Source organism: Mesocricetus auratus, unplaced genomic scaffold (genome assembly GCF_017639785.1).
Source record: "Mesocricetus auratus isolate SY011 unplaced genomic scaffold, BCM_Maur_2.0 Super-Scaffold_100007, whole genome shotgun sequence".
Classification (NCBI taxonomy): Eukaryota; Metazoa; Chordata; class Mammalia; order Rodentia; family Cricetidae; genus Mesocricetus; species Mesocricetus auratus.
Window position 1 is genome coordinate 86,098,976 of NW_024429191.1, and position 22,828 is coordinate 86,121,803.

A 22,828-nucleotide genomic window follows, 5' to 3' on the forward strand; every position below is an offset into this window, starting at 1 on the left:
CTCTGCAGGGCAAAGCAGCTGTTTACCACCCTCTGGGCTGCCAGGCTCCTATGTGATACCACACTCTGTGTATTTTGTTCTTCTGGGTTCTGGAGGTTTAAGTTTCTACTGCCTATACAAACCTCATTCTGTGATCTTAATCCTGTCTCCATTTTTAGCTAACTACATGTGAGAAATTTAAAATGTGTTTGAACCTAAAATTGTTGGCCACCTAAAATGTCACTGCTACTTACTTTTTAGCCTCTGTGAGATACCTCTCAATAGGCATAGGCATGTGTGCATGTGTAAGAGGAATGTGTTTAAAGCCCATAATAAATTATAGATGCACAAGTAAAAGGGATATAAGATTTTCCCTCCTAGAATACTACAAAGGATGCAGAGCAGTGACCATCCTTGCAACAGACACCAACTCAGAAAGTGCCATTTTTATTCCTTCACCCATTCATTGCCCATTGCTGTTGCTCTCAGTAATTCATCGGACTTCTCTTTGGCTCCCTGGACATTTTCCCAAGCTTGTTCAACCATTAGCCTTCTGGACTTCTGGGTTTAAGTACTGTCAGATCAGATTTACATCACGTGTTAAGGCTTGGTGGGTCCATCATTGTCCTCAATTTAAGAAGCATTATAGAGGTCACGACATTGCTACAAAGAAGGTGGCATTAATCCTTCCCCTTATAAAAGGGAGAGCCATGGTGTGCATTACACCAAAGGAACCAGCCCCACCAGCATGGAGCCCAGGGCCAGCAACATGTTCTTTCCCGTGCTCACTACAGCCTTCCTGGGATGGGCAGCAGAAACCAGATGTAAACTATTTTTCAAATCCTCCTCTGACTTAGCATTCAATTTCCCTTAGACCAGATGCCAGTGTTTAAATAATATTCTGAAGGATCCAAAGAGAAGAATTAGTCATCATGTTTCATTCATATAAAATCTGAAATAAAGGGGAGAAAAGTACAAAGAAGCCAGAATACCTTGCGTGTGCTTTGCCAGGCTACCATGATTTAAAAAGAATGTTGCCTCAGCTACAAAAGCTCAAAGTGTAGTGAGCCTCTCTTTAATTATAAATTGACATTCCCATCATTTATTAGTGCTTTTTAGGAAAAACAAAAGCAAACTATTAGAATTTCTTTTGCAAAGCAGTTTGGTTTGGTTTTCGGGAGATTGAGCAACTCTTGCTTTAAAGTGGTCCTGCCCTTTAATCACTTCCATTTGCTAATTGTATTGATTTATCCCTTCTTCCCACAATGAATGCTTTGACGGCTTGCACTGGTTAAGACACAGAAAACAGCTGACCCCTCATCTTTGCACCCACCTCTTTTCTGTGGTGTTCCCTGGGTGCTTCCACAAGCTTCAGGTATAGAAATGACTGGGCCCTAAATGGTACCAGTCATTAGCAAATCAAATTTATTGGCTTGTCATTAGCAAATCAGTTACTAGCAGTATTGGCTTGTCAGATACATAGGTGTCCTGCAAGATATCTGTGCATACCCCTGCGTAGACAAGCGCCATTGACCTTAAGTCCTGATTTTTCTGCTGCCCCTATCCGTGTGTGCTGTTTTTTTTTATTTTTTATTTCTACAGAAAGCAAGTGACAGCATACACAGAGTTGGAATTGGACAAGAAGACTTTAGTGTATAGAGCCTAGATGAAGGCAGCCAGAGTCCCTAGCAGGAAGCCTAGCTGTTAGTTCCAAACTCCGAGAGGCCTTGAGTGGCAGAGCGACCCTTGAGAGAGGCAAGGCAGTTGAAGATGAAGATGTTGGTTTGGAGGTTCAGCCATTAGGGTGTAGCAGTCACTGAGAGGCTCTCACTGCCTCACTAAAGGGTTGGTTGGGTCAGCAGAGGATACAGAAGTCTAGGCTCTTGGCAGGGAACCTCAGCCCCAGTCAGACAGCTTATTAGAAATAACTGCTTGAAATCCAAACTGGTTTAAACAATATAAAATATTTGACTCATGTAACTGAGAAGTCCTATTGGCTTCAAGGGAAACCTGAGGCAGTAGTTCAAATCCTGTGACTAAGAGCCAGTTTTTCCCCATTTCTTAGTTTTATTGCTTCTTTTTTCCTCCCTCCCTCCCTCCCTCCCTCCCTCTTTCTTTCTTTCTTTCTTTCTTTCTTTCTTTCTCTCTTTCTCTCTCTATAAACCATCTCTGTCAAGGCTGTAAGGTGACTCTCATTTCCAGTGCCTATTTTCCTAGGGTCGTATCAGTGAAGGGAGAAAGTTCCCCCTCCACAAAAGCTACAGATGCCCTAGGCTCATAGTTTCCTGGCCCTGTGCTCTGACCCTCACAGTAAGAGGGCAGGCAAAAGTCCAGTCATGGGAGCTTCGCTAAGGTAGCATGGTAACATGTTAGTCCTTAGATGACCACAATACCCAGTCTCCAATCATGAGAGCCCCTGCAGCAGGATGGAGGTTATTAATGGAGGTACATCATCTCAGTAGCTTGGTAGGGCTGGAAGATGAGGGAGCTGAAAATGTCTATAGCCTGTACATGTAAGTCAGTAAGGTTAAGGGAATAGTGTGGACTTAACAGTTTTGTGTCCCCACCCCACCAAAAAAGAAAAACAAAACAAAACCCTCTGCCCTCTGTGATCCCTAACCCTTTAGTTCAATGAAATGGTACCTTTCCCGCTGCCTCTGCTGTCTGAGAGACGTCCTAAATCACCTGTCATCCTGTCACTCCTGCTCTAAAGCAACCATCCAACTTGTTCATCTGAGTTGTTTGCCAAATCTTCAGTGTTCTTTTCATCTGACATCCCTGAGAGGGCTCTGGGGTCCTGTGTCAGCCACAAGCACTGTGCTTTAGTTCACACCTGTTCCTTCACCCAGAAATGCAGTTTTGGGAGCACACCTCAAGAGCCATCACTTCCTGCAGACTTTCCAAGCAACTCTTGATCCAAAGACCAATTTCTTCATCCAAGTTTCCATTCTGCTTACCGTATTTCCCCAGAGCTGGGCGTAAAGTGATTGTGGATTCCTTCAAGTCAAGATCTAATGTTCCCCTGATGTTTTCTGCATCAACCATGTCAGTTTTCCTCAACCAGTTTAGCATTATCAGGAAGATAAAGAAGGACACACTGTCATGAAATGCAGCATTCAGTTCCAGGACCATTGGGTGGGGCCTCCTCTGTCCAACTCCACCATCCTAGCCATTTCTCAACTGACCACCCACCCATCTCTATAATCCCACTGGACTGAAATACAAAGCCCAGAGATGTTTTAACAGGCCTCCATGCCTGACACCAGCCAACTCATCCCACCCTGCCATATTTCCCACCTGATCCTGGTCCAGCAGCCCTGACCACCTCATGCCCCTCCCTCACTTCATACAGCTATCATATGTGATCCACAAACTGACTCAAGCTATCCCATGTATAGACTAAATAAAAAACCTCAGACAAGCCTGAAAAATTACAAATCCTTCAAACATTTACTTTGCCTTAAGGGGCATTTAAAGTACAGATTAAATTAAGTTCACAGTACTACCATTCATTTTTCCAAGATCACTGGACATGACAAACATTACATAAGCCACTTTTGATACAGCTCACCTGTCTTAGCTTTCTTAAAATTGTTCTTCAGGATAGGTGGAAACAAAATTGATTTCATCTCATCAAAAGAAAGAAGGAGGGGGAAAAAACAGTTTTCTCAAAGCTGATGTAGGGGAAAGTTAGTATAATACCAGATAAAATGCTACCCCTGTCTGCCACATCTTAGAGTTTCTGCTGCCAATGTTGGTTTGAAATACATGTGCAAGATAAGGAGAAAGAATGAAATCACTCTGGCGTCCAGAGTCACAGTTCCCATACTGCAGCTCACAGGCTGACAAACATGCAAAGTGGCAATATTTAGAACTTTCTTCCTCTAGTTTTCAATAGTGAATCTTTTGTGCCATTGAAGTCAAGAAAAAAAATTGTCCCAGTGAGGCTTCCAAGGCCCTCGCCTCCACTCATCCTCCAGAGCTTTGCTTTGTCATCTCTGTGTCATGATTGAGACATCATTAAAATATGTTTCTAGATTTCACTACATCTTTAATATTAAAGAAATGCCCTCAACTGAAAGAGCAAAATATGCCTGCTCTTTGTTTGACCTTTGTTAGTTTGATGTGTTTTTAAAATATCTGGGCAACGCTTTTAGAAAGAATGCAGAGACATTCCTGAAAGAGCTCACTAGTAGAAATGATCATGGAAAAAAGCTTAGCCGGTGAAGCCTGTCACTCAGTGTAATCGAAGAGTACCCCTCTCCCGGGGTAATCTCTTCAGGCTCCACTGGATTTGTCTAATAGCAAAAGCAATATGTTTGTCATTACATTTTATGTTCATTTTTGGCTTCTTGAGGCAGTTTCCACTCTGTAGCACAAGCTAGCCTAGAACTCACTGTGTAGCCCTGAATGACCTCAAACTCATGATACTCTGACCCAGCTTTCCGGTACTGGGATTACAGGGGTGAGCCACCACTCCCAGTTCTCATTTACCTTTTTATTTTTTATTTTTTATTTTTTATTTTTTATTTTTTTTGGTTTTGGTTTTTCGAGACAGGGTTTCTCTGTGGCTTTGGAGGCTGTCCTGGAACTCGCTCTGTAGACCAGGCTGGTCTTGAACTCACAAAGATCCACCTGCCTCTGCCTCCCGAGTGCCGGGATTAAAGGCGTGTGCCACCAACGCCGGGCTTCATTTACCTTTTTAAAAGTAAGTTCCTGGCTGGGCTGGGGTGGTGTGTGCCTTTAATCCCAGCATTCAGGAGGCAGAGGCAGGCAGCTCTCTGCGTTTGAGGCCAGCCTGATCTACAGAGTAAGTTCCAGGACAGCCAGGGCTGTACAAAGAAACCCTGCCTCCAAAAATAAAACGTTCCTAGTACCTGTTTATACTGTAAATCATAGTCCCAATCTAAGTCAACCAAGCCAAGTTAGTATTCATTAACAGTTGGTCTAATTTGTGAAAATATAAACATCACCCTCTTTTAAAAGAGATCCCATCTCACCTAGAGCAGGGGTTCAGGGGCCAGATGCTGGGGGGTGTTCTACTTCATACACACTCCAGCCTATAGAAGGTAAAAATGCCTCTGTGCTGGCGAAAACAATCCATATAATTCTTTCAAACTTCAAAGAGATAATGATTTAATCTTATTTACTTCTTAAATACCATTGATCTCCAGTTAAACAGAGAACTTGCCCTTAGGGAGCTCACATTTCTAGTAGAAGAAAGGAGTATGCAAATCAATCATTACAATATTATGTGACAATGAAGTAAAAGCAGGGGCTTTAGGGTAGAGAAGACCTAGTTATTCCCAGCTCAGGTACTCGGTGTCTGTCTGACTTTGGATGAAGCAGTAGCTTCTGCAAGCCTGTTTCTTACTTGATAAATAGCTGTCAGTGTATCCTTGGGAGTTTTCAGGAAGATTCCATGAGGTATAATGTCTCCATGGGAATGCAGTATGTCTAGGACTTAGAAAACAACGCATGCCAGTCATCTTCATTATACTCGTGAGAGCTGTGAGATGCTCCAAACGCCAAGGCCTCATAGCAGGGGATCCACTACATGAGCATGGAGAGTTCTCCAGCTACTTGAGAGGGAGGAAAGGCATAGAGGACACAGAATAGTCCTTGGAAAGGCTCAAGAACATAGCACAAGACTTGCGTAGGGAAGCATCATTGCTTGAACATGAGGCTGGAAAGGTATGTGCAGGTCATGGCGACAAATCCTAGCTGATGTGTACAAGGAAGTCACCTTTAATCTGGAGATAGAAGAAAACACAGCAGTGTTTTTACTTTGGTGTGAAGGACAAGGTGACCTGGTCTACATCAGACAGATCAGTTGAAGGAGAAAAAGCAGGATAAGGTTTCTGTCCCTGTATTGGAGATCAGCATATGTTCATCCCCAGGCAGAAATAATGAGTTCGTCCATTTTATCAGAACAAGGTCAAAGGCCTGGTCGTGAGCCTCAAAATCCTAACTCCACCATTCCCACCTGGCCGCTCCTACCTCCAGCCACCCCAGCAAGTTAAGTTCCTGGGATTTGTGCCCTGCTACCTCCACACTTCCTGCTCGTCCCTCCACCAGCAGTTTCACCCGTGACCTTATCCATCTGGAAGGTCTATTCATTCTTCCGTGTCCAGAGCGAGTATCACCTCTTGGGGGCTTGCATTATCCCTCTTAGGAGTTCCTGATCGTGCCTGTTTCAAGATGCCTAAATGAAACCTTTTGAAAATGTGCTCCCAAAGTTTTAATTGAAGGGAAATCCTCTTCCTCTGTTGTGCAAAGGCGAATACCCATGCATTTAGTCCGTGAGTGTTTACAATGGTATTTTGAAGTTTTCTGCTGTGAGGTTGTGGGGTCTCTGTTCCATTTAGTCAGGAGGTAAGGGGATTCTTGCACAAAATCCTCATTAGTGTTAATTGGAGCTGCCTAAGTAAGCCCTGGGTGCATCAGTGAGACAGTGGCTGCCTTTGTATTCCTGTTTTGTGTTTTGTATAGGATACCATATCTGGCAAGACATGCCTTCTCAAACATAAGGAGATAATTGGTACTTTGAGGGAGAGGTTTAACTTATTTATAACTGTCAAGAGTTTAAATATGCAGAAAAGAAAGAGCAGTCATAGTTTGCCTCTTTTGAAAAAAATGCCTTTAAACCAGGTCAGAAATCTCTGACTAAATCATATTTTGGAGGAATGTTGACTAGCATTTGGACATGGACCTTTTATTGTAAGTTTTGCTCCAAAACAGGAAATACTCTGTTTATCAAGACTGACCCCATCCCTTTGCTCTAGCACAACTGCTCACCAAGATCACCTGTGAGCTGTATGCCCCAGGTCACTCTGCTTCTTCTGCAGGATGACATTCAAGGCATGGAATAGGCAATCACCTGGGGTTTCGGTTTGTTTGTTTGTTTGTTCATTTGGGGTTGTTTTGTTTTGCTTCTTCTCTTTGATCTTTCAACTGTATCCACCGCCTGCTACTCTTCTCTTTCATGAGACTCCAAGCTAGACCTCACTGTAGACATACAGACCGGTCTCCCCTCTCTAGTCATTCCTGATCTCTTTTTGGTCGCACTTTCTTCTCCATTCTAAATGTGGAAGTCTCTGGGGAGCCCTGTGTAGTACTTGCCCATTAGGGAGCTCTTCCATTCTCAAAGCTTTAACTTCCTTTTCTAGCTTGCAATTGTTAGATCTTCCCTTCTGGCTTTCCCCCATGACCTACGCTCACCTACTTCCTCGTGAACATCTCTCTGGCACATCACATGAAGCAAGGCATCATTTCTTCTACCTGCTTCCAGCCCAACTCCCTGTCCATCACCCTGTCCTATAGTTGGTGCTGTCTAGGCACTGGCTGAGATGTAAGCCCCTCTTTCACTCTCCTCTTGCTGCTGTTCTCAAAGCCAGCTGTTGGCTTCTAGTCTGTGACCTCAGAGGTGACATTTTGGGGGAGCTCCTCGCCTTCTTATGTGACTGTAGCAGCTATCCCTGGGATCCCAGGCTAGCCCTCTTGGGAGATATCTTCACCATATTTCTAGCTGCATCCTCTCTTCTCTTCCCCTACCCAGTTGTAGGAGGGACACTGTGGGGTCAGAAGTCCTACAGGAGGGACACTGTGGGGTCAGAAGTCCTACAGGAGGGACACTGTGGGTTAGATGTCCTACAGGAGGGACACTGTGGGGTTGAAGTCCTACAGGAGGGACACTGTGGGGTTAGATGTCCTACAGGAGGGACACTGTGGGGTTAGATGTCCTACAGGAGGGACACTGTGGGTTGGAGTCCTACAGGAGGGACACTGTGGGTTAGATGTTCTACAGGAGGGACACTGTGGGGTTGAAGTCCTATAGGAGGGACACTGTGGGGTTGAAGTCCTACAGGAGGGACACTGTGGGGTTAGATGTCCTACAGGAGGGACACTGTGGGGTTAGATGTCCTACAGGAGGGACACTGTGGGGTTGGAGTCCTACAGGAGGGACACTGTGGGGTTGGAGTCCTACAGGAGGGACACTGTGGGGGTGGAAGTCCAGTTTCTTTCCTGCCTCTCAAGGTTAGTTACTCCGGATGAGCTTTTCCCTTGGTGGCTGGGATAGCATCTTATCTTTCCAATTTTATGCAAAGATTTAAAAATGTTTTTGGGTTTTTTTTTTATAATGTGTAAAAGAGTATATGCCGGGTGCTAAATAGTCTAGCTTGTGTCAGATACCTGTAAATGTGAGTTTTCCTTCACTTGCTGAACTTTTTCCTGTCTCGTTAAGCCTAACCCTGTTGGCATGACCCTTACTGCCCGTCACAACTTCAAGGTCCCACATACATAGTCAAACATAATTTTGTTCAGCCATTTGTCTTCTTGCTCATTTACCGTGTGTCAAATGCTCTGGCCTTACTTCAGTGTCCAAGAATCAATAGGACTGCACAGCCCTCAGCCTCACTGGATACCAGCCCCAGACCACAAGTCTTTTGCTAAAAGTCAGTTACGAATTTGAGAAGCCTTCCTCCCTCTACCCCTTCGTTTGCTTTGGGGCTTAGGCATAGAAACTGCTTTTACAGGAGTCTAGTCTCTACCAAATTAAGACTGGCACTCTCACAGAAGTTCACACCCTGAAAACAGACGTAACAGTCACCCTGTGCCTCCTCCAAAGTTTATTGTCCCCAAGCCCTTTCTGAGCTGTGCCTTCTAAACCAGAGATCACTGCCCTCCAGCTCGCTTGGCTCAACTCTGCAGATGCACAAGCCCTTCCTTGTGTACCTCCCAGCCTCCACGCCTCCTCCTTCCCTCTGCAGATGGAACTGCCTTGCAGAGCCTGGGCTCCTGAGATCCAAGCCAGCCTTGCATGGAGGGAGAAAGGTGCTCACAGTATGTGTCCACCTAAGGAAAGCGGAAGCATTGGGACTGATATTATTAGTAAGGGAAGCGTGAGAAACGGGAACAGAAGGGGAGAACCCTAGGCAGAGAAGGTCTGGCATTGTGTTACAGAAGAAAGAGGCCTGGGTCATTTCCTAGCGCACTAATGTAGAAAGTCTGAAAGCAGGGAAGGCAAGGCCCTGTAGGAGGAAGCCTTGTGGATGAAACTAACTCCCGCCTTCCCGTGAATCTCCAAGATCCCTTTTGATCTCAGCAGCTCTGCAGGCCTGGGTGTTTGCCTCCAACTTTCTCAGCTTTGAAACTGCCCTACTTATTAATAGCCACTGTGCTGATTAAGACCTGCAATTCCGTGATGAAAGAATCTGCTCTTTGTGTTTAGGGAAAGCTTTTGTGATTAATTTACTCTAGACCTTCTGAGGATCCTGTCATTTTAAAGATAAAGACCGACTTAACACCAGCAGTTGTGAGAACTGAGGTTTGGATTCATTAAGCAGCAAATATTTATTGAGTTTCCACCATATGCCAGGCACCATGCTAAGCCTTAGGGCTTCAGCCATCAGCAAAATTAACACAGCGCTACCCTATGTCACTAACAGTTCATACAGTTCAGGGAGTAGCCAACTTTGGATAAAGAGCCGAGCTGCAAATATTTTAGTACTTAGGAACCATAGAGACCCTGCCGTGACTATTAAATTCTACCATGGTCCCTCAGAAATAGCCTGTGTCCCAGTAAAACTTTATTTACAAATCTGGCAGGTAGCCATCGTGGTCTGCAGATTAAGGTTTTGTTTGGGTCTCAGTTTGGAGGCGCTAGTTTGAAGTTTTTTATTTTTATGTATTTGTTAAGACAGGGTCTCTGTATAGAGGCCAGGCTGATCTCCAGGTCTTGATGATCCTGTCTCAGCATCTCCAGGCTGGAACTACAGGCGTGCACTGCCACGCTGGTGAACCTGCCCCCCTGAGGTTCATAGGCCTTTGGTCTAATGGATGTAGCACACATGAATGCAAGTTAAGATTTTGCTTGTCCTGCATTGATTTGATCTAGACTGTTATGATCACAGCTGACAAAACTAGAAAATCTCAAACTTTGGGAACAGTCTGTTAAGGACCCCGTCTCTCTCTGGATCTTAGCTCTTCTTACCCTGAAGTGGCTTCACTGAGTTTCTGTTTTCACTCCCCTGTGGCAAGACAGCCATAGCATTAACAGCACCCCCTGGGGAAAAGCCCAGTGGATGAAACCGAAGAGCAGATGTCTGGTGATGCTCCTGCATTTGGATGCCTGGACTTGGGTCCTGCGCTCAGGCCTTAGTCAGTCATTGGTGTCATCATGATTGACTTAGGTCCTGTCACACTCTTCACCCCCACCTTAAGTGGATGGAGAAGAGGAAAGATGAATCCCAGTTACCAGAGGATTGATGAGTAAGTGTGTGGTGACATGGTATCCATATCGTCTACCAGGGGAGATGCTGAAAGCACCTCCTGATAGATGACACACCTACATACAAGCACTCGGTGATGCCACTAAGCCTTCCTGTCTCCATCAGGAAGCAAAGTGTGCAGCCTATATGCAAATGCCCCGGAGTTTAGTATTCATGTGTTACATTTCCCATTACAATGTCAGTGCTTATTATGTATTTGAGTCTTTAGTTCGTGAACAGACTTGGGCAGTTATTAGTCACTTTCTCTTTGAATATTTTGCCAGTTTCCCATTCTTCCTAAGTGTGTTAGCATTCTAAATAGTCTTAGCAGACCTCTCCTTTCTGTTTAATGTTGGAGGATTATTTGATCCCCCAAAGCTGAACTTAAGAGTATCTAACAGTAATCAGAGCACTGGGTCCAAATGGGTTTGTCACTTTCAAGCCACTCTTCTCTCCACAGGACCAGAACACTGAAAAAAGTCACCATTTCCCAAAACTCATCCATGCCACCTTTTAAACAATAGATGTTAGGAATGCATAGATATACATCCACCCACTTGCCTGGGTGGGGTGAGTCTGGCCCACCCAGGTACCACTTCCTTCCCTCCTGCCGGAAACTGGTCCATCTGCACAGGCAGAGGGCTTCCAGCAAGCTGCACTCTTAGACTGGGAGACATCCTTCAAACAAAGAGCCATGAGAAGACTATACTGAAGAAAGCAGGGGATGAGTATTTAAAGGTTATTAAGAAAATCATGGCTGCTTTACATTCTCACTTTATATTTGAGATTCAAACCATACAGGCTGTGCTGCAGACTGAGCAACCTTCCTAAAATGGGTCTTCCTTGGCAGTTGCTGTGGCAACACAGAGCACCTTAACCCCGATAATGATGACATTTTTTATAAGGCAGTGCATTTTCTCAGCTGCACTGCAGATTTTTTTTGCATCATCTTTTACCACTGTTTCTTTCATTTTTATTCTTCAAACAAGAAAGTCAGGCATGTAAGTTCTAAACTTCACTCCTCTAAAGTGCCAGTGCAGAAACTTTTTTGCTATACAAAGACAAAGCCCTCTGCATTTCTGTTTATGTTATCCCCAATAGTAGCTAGCTAATCTCCCTTCCTGTGTCCTGTTCCTGCCTATGTCCTCTAACGTGTCCTTCAAACCCTTGAGAAGCCCACCCGCCACAGTGCTCACCGTGCTCCCACCCGCCACAGTGCTCACCGTGCTCCCACCCGCCACAGTGCGCACCGTGCTCCCACCCACCAGTATTCACAGTGCTCACCGTGCTCCCACCCACCACAATGCTCACCGTGCTCCCACCCACCACAATGCTCACCGTGCTCCCACCCGCCACAGTGCTCACCGTGCTCCCACCCGCCACAGTGCTCACCGTGCTCCCACCCGCCACAGTGCACACCGTGCTCCCACCCGCCACAGTGCACACCGTGCTCCCACCCGCCACAGTGCTCACTGTGCTCCCACCCGCCACAGTGCACACCGTGCTCCCACCCACCAGTGTTCACAGTGCTCACCGTGCTCCCACTCGCCACAGTGCTCACCGTGCTCCCACCCGCCACAGTGCACACCGTGCTCCCACCCGCCACAGTGCACACCGTGCTCCCACCCACCACAGTGCTCACCCGTGTTCCCACCCACCTGTGTGCTCACCTGTGCCCCTCCCTTCAAAAGAACAGGACATACCGTGAACCCAATCTCCTCCTCTTCTCCTCCATTCCTTCTACTCACTACGATCCACACTCCATTTGCTTTCCAGGCTTCTGGTAAGCCAAGAGTTAGGAGGACATGTTTTGGGTAAATCATCCCACAGTGGACAGAGGCATCAGTTCATCTCCCTTTTCCTGTGTTTCTAGTTGGTAGAAATCAAGAGATCGAGTTTTAAGCTGACGTCCTTCCCTTAAATTCAGACACTAGACATAGAATAATGGTTTCCCACTTGGTAGACCCAACTTATAGACAGAGACCAGAGACAGCCTGTCCATATGGACTGAACGCCAGCTTACACATACCCCAGCTCATGTGGTGAGCCCATAGACCCCAGGGAATTTGTAGATGGGACCTTTGGGAGCTAATTAAGTCAGGGTGAAGGCCTGTGTTATAAAAAGAGGGAGAGACCAGAGCTCACTGTCTGTGTGCACACAGCAAGGAAAGACATGCAGGGATGTCACTGGGGGAACCTCACCAGACACTGGGCCATGCAGCCTCTCATCTTGGACTTCCAGACCCCATGACAAGCTTCCCTGTCATTAGCCTAGAACAGAAACCCTTAGGATCCAGAGGTGTAAATGGATGCAGTGGTAAAATCCCACCAGGTAAGAAAGAATCCAGAGCCACAGACATGGCTCAGTGGGTAAAAGTACTAGCAATGGATGATGTGACTGGGGTTGGGGGTTTAGCTCAATGGTCTAGCGCTCGGGCTTCTGTCTTCAGTTCTTGGGGGGGGGGGAGGAGACAAAAAGTACTAGTGACACAAGCCTGGTGACCAGAGTTCAATCCCTAGTACTCATAGTTTAAAAAAAAAAAAAGGCCTACTGCAGCGGAGCCCATCTGTAATCACAACAATCCTACTTGAGATGGGAGACAGATAGAATCTCCCAGAAGCTCACAGACCAGCTAGCCTGGGGTACACAGCACAGCAGCGAAACAGCAGTGTAGACTGCCTCAACAAGGTGAAAAGAACGAACTCCTGGGAGTTGTCCTCTGAACTCCACGTGTGTGTCGTGGCACCTGTACGCAAGCAGATGCTTGTGCCAGTTAATTTTTTAAAAATGTAAACATCGAAGATAGAAAATAAGAGGAAGAAGAAGGGAAGAAGAATCCTAAGGGCCCTGGGGGGGGACGACAGAGCCCCTGCGACTGAAAGAAAGCAAGGGGAACATGTGCTCAGAAGCCAGGCTCGGGTCCAGTGGGAGGATGGGCCACAGGCACAAGGCCTTCTTGATAACAAAGCCAAATACTGCAGTGATAGGCGAGTCCGTTCAAATACTGCAGTGATAGGCGAGTCCGTTCAAATACTGCAGTGATAGGCGAGTCCGTTCAAATACTGCAGTGACAGGCGAGTCCGTTCAAATACTGCAGTGATAGGCGAGTCCGTTCAAATACTGCAGTGACAGGCGAGTCCGTTCCAATACTGCAGTGATAGGCGAGTCCGTTCAAATACTGCAGTGACAGGCGAGTCCGTTCAAATACTGCAGTGATAGGCGAGTCCGTTCAAATACTGCAGTGATAGGCGAGTCCGTTCAAATACTGCAGTGATAGGCGAGTCCGTTCAAATACTGCAGTGATAGGCGAGTCCGTTCAAATACTGCAGTGGTAGGCGAGTCCGTTCAAATACTGCAGTGACAGGCGAAGTCCGTTCAAATACTGCAGTGATAGGCGAGTCCGTTCAAATACTGCAGTGACAGGCGAGTCCGTTCAAATACTGCAGTGGTAGGCGAGTCCGTTCAAATACTGCAGTGACAGGCGAGTCCGTTCAAATACTGCAGTGGTAGGCGAGTCCGTTCAAATACTGCAGTGGTAGGCGAGTCCGTTCAAATACTGCAGTGGTAGGCGAGTCCGTTCAAATACTGCAGTGATAGGCGAGTCCGTTCAAATACTGCAGTGGTAGGCGAGTCCGTTCAAATACTGCAGTGGTAGGCGAGTCCGTTCAAATACTGCAGTGGTAGGCGAGTCCGTTCAAATACTGCAGTGGTAGGCGAGTCCGTTCAAATACTGCAGTGGTAGGCGAGTCCGTTCAAATACTGCAGTGATAGGCGAGTCCGTTCAAATACTGCAGTGGTAGGCGAGTCCGTTCAAATACTGCAGTGATAGGCGAGTCCGTTCAAATACTGCAGTGGTAGGCGAGTCCGTTCAAATACTGCAGTGGTAGGCGAGTCCGTTCAAATACTGCAGTGGTAGGCGAGTCCGTTCAAATACTGCAGTGATAGGCGAGTCCGTTCAAATACTGCAGTGGTAGGCGAAGTCCGTTCAAATACTGCAGTGATAGGCGAGTCCGTTCAAATACTGCAGTGATAGGCGAGTCCGTTCAAATACTGCAGTGGTAGGCGAGTCCGTTCAAATACTGCAGTGACAGGCGAGTCCGTTCAAATACTGCAGTGATAGGCGAGTCCGTTCAAATACTGCAGTGATAGGCGAGTCCGTTCAAATACTGCAGTGGTAGGCGAGTCCGTTCAAATACTGCAGTGATAGGCGAGTCCGTTCAAATACTGCAGTGGTAGGCGAGTCCGTTCAAATACTGCAGTGGTAGGCGAGTCCGTTCAAATACTGCAGTGGTAGGCGAGTCCGTTCAAATACTGCAGTGATAGGCGAGTCCGTTCAAATACTGCAGTGGTAGGCGAGTCCGTTCAAATACTGCAGTGGTAGGCGAGTCCGTTCAAATACTGCAGTGATAGGCGAGTCCGTTCAAATACTGCAGTGGTAGGCGAGTCCGTTCAAATACTGCAGTGGTAGGCGAGTCCGTTCAAATACTGCAGTGGTAGGCGAGTCCGTTCAAATACTGCAGTGGTAGGCGAGTCCGTTCAAATACTGCAGTGGTAGGCGAGTCCGTTCCAATACTGCAGTGGTAGGCGAGTCCGTTCAAATACTGCAGTGGTAGGCGAGTCCGTTCAAATACTGCAGTGATAGGCGAGTCCGTTCAAATACTGCAGTGATAGGCGAGTCCGTTCCAATACTGCAGTGGTAGGCGAGTCCGTTCCAATACTGCAGTGGTAGGCGAGTCCGTTCCAATACTGCAGTGATAGGCGAGTCCGTTCCAATACTGCAGTGATAGGCGAGTCCGTTCCAATACTGCAGTGGTAGGCGAGTCCGTTCAAATACTGCAGTGGTAGGCGAGTCCGTTCAAATACTGCAGTGGTAGGCGAGTCCGTTCAAATACTGCAGTGGTAGGCGAGTCCGTTCAAATACTGCAGTGGTAGGCGAGTCCGTTCAAATACTGCAGTGGTAGGCGAGTCCGTTCAAATACTGCAGTGATAGGCGAGTCCGTTCAAATACTGCAGTGATAGGCGAGTCCGTTCAAATACTGCAGTGATAGGCGAGTCCGTTCAAATACTGCAGTGATAGGCGAGTCCGTTCAAATACTGCAGTGATAGGCGAGTCCGTTCAAATACTGCAGTGGTAGGCGAGTCCGTTCAAATACTGCAGTGATAGGCGAGTCCGTTCAAATACTGCAGTGATAGGCGAGTCCATTCAAATACTGCAGTGATAGGCGAGTCCGTTCAAATACTGCAGTGGTAGGCGAGTCCGTTCAAATACTGCAGTGATAGGCGAGTCCGTTCAAATACTGCAGTGATAGGCGAGTCCATTCAAATACTGCAGTGATAGGCGAGTCCGTTCAAATACTGCAGTGGTAGGCGAGTCCGTTCAAATACTGCAGTGATAGGCGAGTCCGTTCAAATACTGCAGTGATAGGCGAGTCCGTTCCACACTAAGATGGTACCAGTGGTGACAGAGATTAAAGGACACTGTCAGTGGAATTCCTGTCTCGCCCCTTTCCTCCTAGCTGAGCTTCAGTGTAACAGTAAACTCTAGTCAGGGATAGTCTCTTTATAAAAACAAATGCTGGCTGGAGTCATGCCTTTGCAGGAGGACCAGGCTGGTACAGCAGGGTCAGGTGTTAACCATGTTATGTACCCCCACTTCTACTCAGCTTCCCTTACAAAATGCTATTGCTATGATGCTCTGGGTTCCTGAATGGAACTTGATAGAGGAAATCAGATGAAGGAAAGTGGAAAGATGAACAGTTCCAATGAACCGAGGGAAGCTAGACTCTTACTAAATTGGTTTAGGTTGAGGAATGTGGGAGAACAGATGATTATACTTGGTGCTTGTTGAAACTGATGGACGTGGAGGCTAAGATGGGAATGAGCCTGACAGCCCTGGAAATTCCCAGAACAGCCTTCAAATGCTTTGGTGTTTAGCTAATTTACTCATTGGTATAATCGGATACTATATACTAATGATTTTAATCATAGTTAATTTTTTATTTATGGGGGGCAAGGCAGGACCCACTACAGCACACATGTGGAGATTGGGGACAATTTGCCAGAAGTCTGTCCTCTCTTCTATATGAGGTCGTAGGGATCGACTCGGGTCATCAGACTTGGTGGCAAACACCTTTACCCTTCACACACTGAGCCATTCCACTAACCCACACTATATAGCTAAATACTAATATATTACGGTAAAGTTACATGTGCTGGTTTTGCCTTTTCATCAAATTGTAAGCTAAGATAAACTCTTTCTACCCTAAGTTGTTATTGGGGGGGTTGGTTTTATTTTGTTGTTTGTGAATTTAGACATGTTATTGCAGCAACAGAAATGAAACTAGAACACACCTTCTGGGTCAGAGGTGGAGGAGGTACATGTCCATACAGCTTAGCTGTTCTAGAGAAGGGGTAGGCTACAAACAGCTGGAAGAAGACACAGACCGGGTGGAAGGGTGGTGTGCAAAATAGGAGGCTGTATGAAATCTTAGTGGAAAGGCCACTGCCCTGCCAGGGGAAAGGATACCGAAGGCACTGCCTACCTGCAATCTCTGCGCAAGTCCAGTGACAATAAGCCAGACAAGCAGTAGCCTCCTCCAAGATAGTGACCCCCAATAGTTCTTACTCTTTCAAGGGCATCACCCTGTGGTCCTGTGGTGGCTGAACCAGGAGCACCTCTCCAGGGTGCACCTTTGCTGTACCGGATTATCAGAGAACAGCTTCAAAGGATTAGACTACATAATGGTAGCCTTACAAGGAACATATCTGTAGAGAGCCACTGCTATTTGCACAAGCACATTCATGTGGGATCCATGCAAGTTTTCCAAAGGTGTCACTTCCACTACCTTTACTTACCCTTCAGATCTTAGAGATAGATACAGCCACCAAAATGCCCCATGATAGCACACACCACCTGTCCACCCATGTTGGAGGCTGGGGACACAGCTGTGCAGATCACCCAGCATCCTCATCACCACATGAACCCTACCAAGCACTCCAGTAATCGGCAAGAGTGTCGATCAAACCAAGGCACGCTATGAGGTGTCCCCAGCCATAATCTGTCCCTGTCATGATCTTCATCCTGATGCAGAAAGGCCTGGGGGTTGACACAGTGGCCTACCCTGTAAGCAGGGATGAAGGAATCATACTTACTTACTAAGATACTGGAAGTTTTGTTAACAGGGATTTTCTTTGTTTAAGGCGTATTTACTTTTTTTTTTTTTTTTTTTTTTTTACTGTATGAGTGTTTTGTCTTCATGTTATGTATTGCACCGTGTGTGTACCTAGTGTCTGTGGAGGCCAGAAGAGGACATCAGATCCTCTGAAACTGGAGCTGTAGACAGTTGTGAGTCGTCATATCAGTGCTGGGAACTGAATTCTGGTCCAAAGCAAGAGCAGCAAGCTGAGTCATCTCTCCAGTCCCGGCAAACGGGGGTTGAAAAGAGAGTGTTATTCCAGGGAACTCCTATGCCAGAATCACGTTCTCAGGCTGAATAACTTATCAGTGAATACACGTTTATGTCATTTGTTGCATGCTTTCTGACAATAAATATAGAAAACTGTTTGAGGGTGAATAGATATTTTTCTAAGATTTCTTAAATCTAAAACACATGTCTGGGGTATAAAAGGTATTTTGCTTTTCATTTTAGATAACGTACATACGACAAGAATATGAAACAAAATTCAAAGGGTTAATGCCAGCATCTCTAAGACAAGAACTTGAAGACACCATTTCCTCCCTAAAGTCACAGGTAACTCCTAGAGCTGAGGATGCTCTGAGATGTAGGTGGGCATGCATTCTGAAAGAAGCTTGGAAATAGCCTGACTCTGCCTTGCTCCAGAAATCTCTGAGCCCCACACTTACCCATCACCAGCTTGAGCTGGGTTAGTCCCCTGAAACTGGGTCAGTCATGGCAGCTTTGATTCTTTCCAGTCCAGTGCAGCTCTACCCCTTCTTCCTGGATCGGGGTCCACAATCCCATTCTGCAACACATTGCTGGTTCCTTGCTGTACTGAAGCATGGAGGAACAAAAGCATCTTTCATTTGGAAGCATTTTTTCTGGTATATTTTACATGGTTTTCAAAGGTATATGTTTTAAGCCCAAGACAAAATAATGTTAAGATATTCGAATAATTAGGTTTGATGTTTCTTATTGAAGTAGTTCCTAAAACATAAGGTAAGAGATGAACACTTGGGAAACTGAGGCAGAAGAATCACAAAATTAGGCCCAGCCTGAACTACATAGCAAAATCCTTTCTCAAAACAAAACAAAAAAACTACCCAACAGGTTGTTAGTGATGGAAGAGTTTGAGATGGTTTTTACCCTATAGCAGTGACTGTTCTGAAACTCACTGTGTAGACCAGGCTGGCCTCAAACTCACAGAGATCTGCCCGCCTCTGCCTCCTTGGTACTGGGATTAAAGGTGTGTGCCATCATGTGTTGAATGTTTTATGCATTGTCAGTCTATGAAGGTGTGTGTGTGTGTGTGTGTGTGTGTGTGTGCATTTGGGTGGAGGGGGTTGTTTTGTTTTTTGTTGCTATTCTTTTAGAAAATGTCTCTACATCACTCTGGCTACCCTGGAACTCACTGTGTAGACCAGGCTGGCCTTAAACTCACAGAGATCTACCTGCCTCTGCCTTCTGAGCACTGGGATTAAAGGTGTGTGCCACACCTGACTACCTATGAGTTTTTAACTCCCACATGAGGAGTCTGCATCATCTTATTTCCAACACACTGGGAAACTTAAGATATATGCATTCCTGTAATGGTTCCACAACGGAAGGGTTTCTGCACTCTGAATGCTAAGAACTGTACCTGGTACATAGCAGATGCTCATTAAATAATAAAATAACCAATGTAGTCCGATAATTCTAACATGGGGTGTTTATAATATGTAAATGGCCATGTAAGCCAAACATAGTAATGTATCCACCTTTAATCCCAGCACTTGAAAGGCAGAGGCAGGTGAATCTCTGTGAATTCAAGGCCAGCTTGGTTTATATGGCAAATTCCTGCCTAGCCAGGGCTACATGATGGGCGATGGGAGGCAAGGAGTAAGTGGAGTGAGGGAAAGATTGTGACATTTCCTTGGGCCAGACTAGCCTAGAACTTGCTAGAAAATGCACGCTGGCCTCCAACTCCTGATAATCCCACCTCAGCCTCCCCAGTCTTGAGCCACCATGACAGCCTGAAGCAAATGTTAGCTGACTCTCTTATATTTCCCTCAGTAAAAGGCTGAAGTGAAGGGTCCTTTCCATCAGTCCTCTTCCCACTGCCCCCTGCTGCCGTCGGAGGCTACTAATAGGTTCTGCCATGCTTGCCTCTGCCTATGAAAACAAAAGATGGCGGGAGAGCATAGTACGAAGGGTACGCAGCTTTGTCTTTATGTGAAAGGCACTCAGAGGTGTGGTTTGCCCATCAATTTCACGGAGGGGCGTCCACGGGTCAGTTACAGGGGCCTGGTGCCCTCAGAGGAATTCTTGTTTTGGAGGAGGGGGGTACCCACCTGCATGGCTTCTGTTGTCGTTCATATCATTTCACTGTAATAAAAGCCACTTCAACCACTCAGAGGTGTGGTTTGCCCATCAATTTCACGGAGGGGCGTCCACGGGTCAGTTACAGGGGCCTGGTGCCCTCAGAGGAATTCTTGTTTTGGAGGAGGGGGGTACCCACCTGCATGGCTTCTGTTGTCGTTCATATCATTTCACTGTAATAAAAGCCACTTCAACCTCCTGGAACTGGATGTTGACCCAGAGAGAGCGCTGCCAGCTGCATGAGGGCCTGGGAGGTGGCAGCTGTGCGGAGGAGGAGGAGTCGCAGCCTTAGAGTGAGCAGATTTAGTTTGGAAACACAGGTGCCTGTGTTTTTGAGAGTTGTTGAAATTCCAAGGGATCGCAATGCAGGGTGGGGGAGGAAGGTTGAAGCAGTGTGATCCTTGCATCTGCCCGAATTATCAATTGTCCTGTGGGTCATTGGAGCAATGGATAAAATGAAGAGCAGGCGCTATTAGCAATAAGCAAGCCCAGGGACCGCTTTGATACACACCCATTTGGGCAGCCTGTGCTTTCTCTCTTTCAAGCACGTTTTTGGTTCTGCCAGCTGTACTCTTGCGTAACTATGCCTTAGAACCAGCCGTTGCCATGGTTTCAGCTCAGACCAAAGAAGCAAGAGTAAACAGCTCTGAGCAGATCAAATGCCACTGACTCTTGATTACTTTAAACCATAGTGTAAGCTGTCCCCAAACCATTTTTTATGTGGTTGGATGAGGTGTTTTTAATCGATGCCTGATATATAGGTGTCATTGATCCCAAAGACATTTATACTTCAAAGAAGTCAAATGTACTATAAAGATCTCGTTGAAGAAGCCACGCTGGGCAATAGCTTCTCCTAACCTCCAGCCCTCCACTCCATGGTGGTACCTACTGAGGTCTATCTGGGCATTTACTAAGAGGCACATCTCACCACACTTAGAACCCTGGGGAGCAGCTGTCATGAACCCCATTTCACAGATGACACAGCAAGAGCTGAGTAACCTTCCTAGAGCCTTAGAGGCCAAGCCAGGGATGGGACTCAAGTTGGCCCAACTCCAGGGAAAGCTCTAGCTCTTCCCACTCCAAAGCCCTGTCTCTAACCTCAGGGAAATCCCCAGGATGGATTTGAGGTTTCCAGAAAGCAGTAATTTTCTTTTCACTCATTCATTCACTCATGAAACAGCCAGGACATACCAGTTACATGCCCAGCCTTGTAAAAGAAACTGGGGACTCAGAGACAGACAGTCACCCCTCTCCAGGAAAGCCCTTAGGTTTGGGAATAGACGTGTAAGCGTAACCACAAGGCAGCGTGAGAAGGCCCAGGGCGCAGGATGCACAGGAGGGGCGGCTGGCTTGGGACAGGGCTAGGAGCTGAGAGCAGCTGGGGAGCAATGGGAGGGCCGAAGATTGAGCTACCCACGGAAGACAGAGGAGACTTTGAATAAGTGTTCCAAAGGGAGAAGTGGCCCTAGACGAAGGCTAACAGTGAACGTGGTGTAAGATGGCAGTGGTGATGAGGAGAGAGAAAGCCACAAAGATAGAATGGCACCAGATCAAGATGGCCCTTGGGATAGTTTATAGTTGGCTCTGCGGCCTTTGATGGATTTTTGGTAGAGACAGGATGTGGTGAGATATAGGAAAATGCATTATTAGCATTCACTTCCACCGAGTTTTATCCAGGAAACTCCTGAGTTTAAGTAAAATCCTAGCATACTATGTGTCCAGGGTTGACACATGCACTTTTCTCACACATGCTGTCTTTCTAGGTCAACTTTCTACAAAAGAGGGCATCCATCCTTCAAGAAGAGCTGACCACCTACCAAGGCAGAAGGTATGAGCAGCAAAAGAAACACCTTCCCATTAATCTAGTCTGTACCCCTGGAGTCTTTCAGCTTGGCATGCAAGTCTTCGCTGAAATGTCTAGACACAAGATAAGTCTTGAAAGCAAGACATTTTTAATGAACAGCTTGTCTTTGAGAAGTCACCCACCTCTTTAATCACAGGGCTTAGATTCATCAGAAAAAGATTCGGGAATCTCAGGGTGTGGCAACTAGGGACCTCACCTGGGCAGTCAGGCAAGGTGTGGTCATGAAGCCCAGCTGTGGACTGAAGGAGACACCATCTTCCTTTAAGACTGTAGCATGACGCAATTCTTTGTGATGGCTCACATCTTCAAAGTCCCTTACCCCTCGGGGTTTGGCACTGTTCTGCAGGCCAGAATAAGTCAATGGTTTTGTGATGTTAAACATTCACAGAGATGGAGTGTCCTGGCGGGCAGGGTTGTGGGATGCTGGAGACCTTCTTAAAGGTTCCCAGTGATATGACCAACCAGGGCAATGTTTACAGATGGTCCAGGTCAGCCAGGCGACTTTACTTTCAAGTGCAGTCACAGGCTGGGCTGCGTACTTGGCATGGAAATAAAAGGAACGAGCTTGTGAATCATTTACTTTTCAAAAGATCCTGTGTGCCTGATGATGATACGATCAGTTGCTTATAGGCATACGTGATGAAATGTTGATAGCAAATACCCTTTTGAACCTCCAACTCCTCCAGAATTGTAACACTTTTTACATTTGACAGACCTATTCAGACTTAAAAAAAAAATCCTAACATGGGTTTTTGATTTGCAGGTAACTGCGTGGGAGAGCATGACGGGTGAGATTGTCTGGGCTTCAGTGTGAGCTTCATCCAGCAGGTTTGAAGATTTGGATATTGTGAACTGTGAGATCAGTGGCTTTTTTTTTAATGCTTAAGTGTAATTAAGATCATAAAAACATGCATCATCCATTTACTGGGTTGGTTTTATTTGTGTCTGCCTAAGTTATTTTTTGCCATCTCTTTCTTTCTGACCCCATGTTTGTATTAGAGTATGTGCTGAAGACTGCTTACATTGGGCAGGGATGAAAACTCCTGTGGTGTGCCTTGGTAATGCATTACAAGGGTCTTGCGTGATACATGATTAGAATCACGATTGTAGTATCTTAATCAAAATTCTTAACCCATTAATGCTGTTCCCATATTCCTGTTCATATATTAAAATATTA

The 22,828-nt window shown here is 46.2% G+C and overlaps 1 protein-coding gene across 1 annotated transcript in view; it reads left to right on the forward strand.

Annotated features, from left to right (window-relative positions):
* Positions 1–22,571, forward strand: part of Cep112 (centrosomal protein 112) — a 384,852-nt gene extending 362,281 nt beyond the window's left edge. The window contains 3 exon segments of the mRNA XM_021227128.2: positions 17,901–18,002; positions 21,551–21,615; positions 22,415–22,571. Coding sequence (XP_021082787.1) covers positions 17,901–18,002; positions 21,551–21,615; positions 22,415–22,418 — 171 coding nt within the window. The 3' untranslated portion in view covers positions 22,419–22,571.
* The last annotated feature ends 257 nt before the right edge of the window (positions 22,572–22,828 follow it).